At 62.5% G+C, this 4,580-nt stretch overlaps 1 protein-coding gene across 1 annotated transcript in view; it reads left to right on the top strand.

Annotated features, from left to right (window-relative positions):
• Positions 1-92: 92 nt before the first annotated feature.
• The window catches only part of DPH1 (diphthamide biosynthesis 1), a 36,409-nt gene continuing 31,921 nt past the window's right edge, over positions 93-4,580 (top strand). Inside the window, exons 1-3 of the mRNA XM_026861847.1 lie at positions 93-158; positions 855-1,007; positions 3,407-3,470. Coding sequence (XP_026717648.1) covers positions 110-158; positions 855-1,007; positions 3,407-3,470 — 266 coding nt within the window. The 5' untranslated portion in view covers positions 93-109. The remainder of the gene's footprint in view (positions 159-854; positions 1,008-3,406; positions 3,471-4,580) is intronic.

The raw sequence follows: 4,580 nt of genomic DNA, 5'->3' as shown, positions 1-4,580 counted from the left end.
TCGGGGCCCGCCGGCGCGCTCCCACACTCGATCTTTCGGCCGGCGACTGCTCTGGCCTAGCGCGGGGCTCGCTTAGTGCTGCCTTCCCGCCTTCACGTGCTCCAGAGCCATGGCGGCCTCCGTGAGGGGCGGGAGCGCGGTCCCGGTGCCCGCCGCAGGTGGGCTGAGGCTGGGTCAACGCTGGGTTACCGGTGCCGGTACCGGGCGCTATTTCGGTTGCCTCAGCGGGGGAGGCCGGGCCGGTGGCGGGGGAGGCCGGGCCGGCCCAGCTGGCCCTTTGACGGTTCGACCGTGGGCCGTGCGGGGAGGGTTTGGTGGCTCATGAGTGCCGGTGTTGGGCTGGAAATAGTGAATAATCCCCCTGCTGTCACTCCCCCGCTGCTCTCCGGCTTCGCCGAGCTGTAGGGGGGCGGTTGCTGGCGGGGGCCGGCTTCAGGATGAGGCTGCCGGGGACGGGCCTGGCTCACCCGCTGCTGTTGCCTTTTCCCCGCTGGGATAACGGGATCCCCTTGATGGGGCAGGAGGGACTCGCGAGGGTGCCCTCGGGGTGCTTGTGGGTGAGCCGGGGTGGGGTTATGCTTGGTGTCCCCACGGCTTGGGGGAAGCCAACGCCACTTAGAGCATTTCACTTAGTTACAGGGGTGCTTTCTGGGGTAAAAAACAACAACAAAAAAGTATTTTCCCCCTAGAAGTGCCAGCAACCTCCCCCCCGGTGTGAAGGGTGGAAACCCACCCCCTTCTGCCTGCTTGTCCTCAGGGGTGGTGTGAGGGCAGCGAGGATGCTGGTGACCTGTGGGGTACGGGGTGCGTTGCCCTCTCGGTCGCTTCTTTAGGCCGCCCCGTTTGTCCTGTAGCCCGAGGCCCTGCACGGCGAGCAGCGCAGCAGATCCCCGAGGAGATCCTCGGTAACACAGAGCTGCGGGAGGCGGCGGAGGCCCTGCCCCGAAACTACAACTTTGAAATCCCCAAGACCATCTGGCGGATTCGGCAGGCTCAAGCCAAGAAGGGTGAGCGCTGGCCCAGGGGATGAGGGGTTTTGGGGCTGCAGCGTGTGGTGGGTCGGTGCTGCTGAGCTCCCTGGTGGCGAGGGGACCCTCTTGGGCCGGGGTGCAGGGCTGGTGAGGCTGGGGCAGGGACGGTGCTGGCTGCCTGGCCTGTTTCGACTCTGTCTTGGCGAGCTCTCTTTCCCTCGAGGTGGGTTAATAGATCTGTATCTCTGGATTATAATCGCATCAGACAGGAGAGGTTGAGCTGCACGGACCTGTCAGCCTGTGAGATGTGTCTGGGATGCTGGCCAGGTCTCTGCTGCTCTCCTCTCGACCTGTGCCTTCCTGCCACGCTGCCGGGGCTGGGCAGGGGGAGCCCCACAACACCCAGCTCCAGGGAACTGGAGAGGCTGGAAGCTGGACTAGATCAGATCTGAACCTTTGTAAGGGTCCTCGGGAGGTTACTGTAGCCCTGGTGGGGTAGGGAGTGGCTGTGGTGGCCCCGGAGCAGGCACTGTGGTGCTGTGGGGTGGTGCCAGGGCTGTCCCCCCCTCAGCACGTGCATCCTGCTGTGGCTGAACCAGCTCGTGGCCTGTGATCAGCTTCAGGACATAGAGCCTCCCCCTCCATCTCCGGGTGTCACCAACATCCCTCTCCTCACTTCACACGCAGTCAGGGGCCACTCATGGGGTTGTGTGGCACCAGGGGCTCCGGGCAGAGCCAGATTTGAGTGTTGTGTCCACCTGGAAATGTCTCTGCCTCCTGCCTCCGAGCTTGCAGGAGCTGGCAGGCGTCACGGGGGATGTTCTGGGAGGTGCTGCCTGAGCTGGCCCTGGCCGTGACGCTGAGGGGCTGGAGGCTGTGGGGCTGTCCGATGCGACCTGGTTGCGGTGCGTGAGGCAGGGCTGCCCATCAGGACGTGTCGAGGCTGCCCAGCCGTGCCGCTCTGGCTTTCGTTGCTGTGTTTTGCTGCTTAGCACCTCCTAATTAAATGTAAATATGCGGCTGGGATTTAGGCTTCAGAGCTGGGAGCCGAGCCCATCAGCCAGCCAGCCGTGCTGGGATTTAAAAATCTACGCGTGCCGAGCCCAGCCAGGGGCTCGTTGCTGGGGGAACGCAGCCTCCTGCCGGGCTGCAGCCAGCCCTGCCTGCACTCTGTCTGCTGTGGGGTTTAGGGGGGCTGGGATGTCATCCCCTGTCCCCGTAGTGCTGTACTGGCAGAGAGTGACCCAGCTGCCTCCTGCCAACACCTCGCTGGGAGAGGCAAAGCTGTTTGCAGGTCTGCTTGTTGGTGGCAGTCTGGGGTTGAGGACAGTCCCAAACGGGCTGGGGGGTGCTGGGACCCTGACCTGCCCAGCCCTGCCAGATCACATGCAGCTTTCCTTTGGCCCTGCCTTGGGAGCAGGGTGAGATTAGTGCAGTTTGGGCCAGGTCTTTACACAACCCCATGCTGGCTAGTGGGCTAGACTTGGCTGCATGGGGATTTCTGTTGGAGTGGGGTCTGGGGAGGATGTTTGGATAAATGTTGCTGAAGCTGGGATGTCTTGGTGGGATCAGGAAGTGAAAGGACAGTGGGATTAATGGAGCCTCCTCCATTCGTCTCCCCTAACATCGTCCCTGCTCCTCCCCACCTCCCTGGAGCAGCTTGTGGGGATCCACGGGAGGTTTCTGGCTGGACCCCAGGCACTGGGAGCCCCAGCTGGGCTGCAGAGACAAAGAGATTGTTTCAAGCTGTGAGGAGGGAGCACACCAGGAAACATCATTCGTTGATGAATAAATTCCTGGTAGGCACAATGCTGCGGTGTTGCTGGCCACCCTCCTGAAACGGGGAAAGAAGCAGAGAGGGGAGGTGCAGAGAAGGGCAGCGAGGACGATCAAAGGTTTGGAACAGCTACTGTACAAGGAGAGATTAAATAGATTTAGATCCTTTAGCAGGAAAAGAGGTGAATGAAGGGGGATATGATAGAGGGATACGGAATTGTGAATGGTGTGGAGAGGCTGAATAGGGGATGATTATTCACTTTTTCTTGTAGTGGGAGAACCAGGGGCACGCGTTTACATTATTAGGAGCAGGTTTAAAATAAACAGAAGAAAGTACCTTTTCCTGTGCAGCACATAATTAAAATCTGGAACTCATTACTGCGGGAAGCAGCAGAGACCAGCAGTGTCAGCGGGTTCGAAAAGGGATGAGGTGTGGGCACGGTGGCCAGGTGTGAGTAGGGAGAACGGATACGGCCCGAGGCAGGATCACATGCACGTCTGCTGCCAGAGCCACCGGGAGTTTTGGCCAGTTTGGGAAGGGTCCTTCCTGCGGCTGCCGCTCGAGCTGGACACGTTGACCTCGGCCATTGATGCCCAGGTCCCTGTTTTGGGTTGTCCCCTCCAGCCCCTCCTAACCCCGGGGCTGTTTCTCTTCCCAGTGGCCCTGCAGATGCCGGAAGGGCTCCTCATGTTTGCCTGCACCATCGCAGACATCGTTGAGCGGTAAGACGATGGCTTTTCTGCGCTTCCCTGCTCAGCTGCAGGGCCTGACAAGGGGGTGGGGGCTGCTGGGCATGGAGCGGCTGCCAGGCAGCGCTGCCTGCGCAGGATGAGGCCTGGGGCTACTGCCGAGGGAGGTGTGGGGTGCCCTGGCGTGGCTGCCCTCACAGGGACACCTTGGCCACAGCCTGGCTGGCTGCAGGCAACGCCGCTGCCCTGCAGCTGCTCAGAGGGACCCGCTGACAGCCCTGGGGACAGGGACCACCGGCACCGTGCCAGCTTGGCCCTCTCCGCTTGGTTTCTCCTCCCCTCGCCACTCTGGCAGGAGCTGCTGAGAAGCTCAGCATGTCGGGGCCCTCGCCGGGGTGATAGAGCCGGGGAGCAGCCACGTTAATAACTGGCTGACGCCAGCACGGTGCCTGCGTGCTCGCCACCGCAGCGTGGCCAGTGAGGAGAGGGCTGGTGGCCGCACAGGGCTCGTGCCCTACTCCCCCATGGCCCTGTCCTGTCCCTGCAGCTGTGCTGCCCCAAGAGCACCACTGAGGTGCTCGGGGGCAACTCTTCTCCAGCTGGAGAGGTCTGAGGCCACGGTGATGGCCCAGACAGGGTGACTGCAAGCAGCTCCTGCCAGGCAGCCCCATCCCTGTGGCTCCTCTCCTGATTTTCTGTGCCACTTGGGATGTGAGGTCGGAGGCGCCGGAGAGAAGCTGAGCTTTGCAGCGGCAGCGGATGCAGGCACCTTGCAGAAATTGGCCATAATCTCCTTACTGCCGAGCGTGCCTTCTTCCCTCCCTCCCCGCCCGCTGGCTTTCTCCCTGCTGCGTCTGCCCCCTCCCCAGCCCCTCTCTGTTTTCGCACAGTGAATTAGTGCTAATAGCACCGCGTGCCTCGTCTGCCATTGGGGTCACGGCACTCATTAGTAAGCTGCCTTCCCAGGGCGAGCAGGCTCGCCTCCCCGCTGCTGCTAGCTGAGAAGCTGCTGCCGTGCCGGGTGGGGAGGCAGCCGTGCCTGCGGGCTTTGTCCCCGCTTCGCCGTCGTTTCCCCCGCGGGACCACGGCAGCCCCACGTGCGGGCTGGGCGAGGGAGCGGTGGGAGGATGGGCGCAGGCAGGG

Source organism: Athene cunicularia, assembly GCF_003259725.1.
Source record: "Athene cunicularia isolate RWA chromosome 19 unlocalized genomic scaffold, athCun1 chr19_part1, whole genome shotgun sequence".
In the NCBI taxonomy this organism is placed as follows: Eukaryota; Metazoa; Chordata; class Aves; order Strigiformes; family Strigidae; genus Athene; species Athene cunicularia.
The sequence above is the reverse complement of the archived record's forward strand: the minus strand, read 5'-3'. Positions and strand labels throughout refer to the sequence as shown.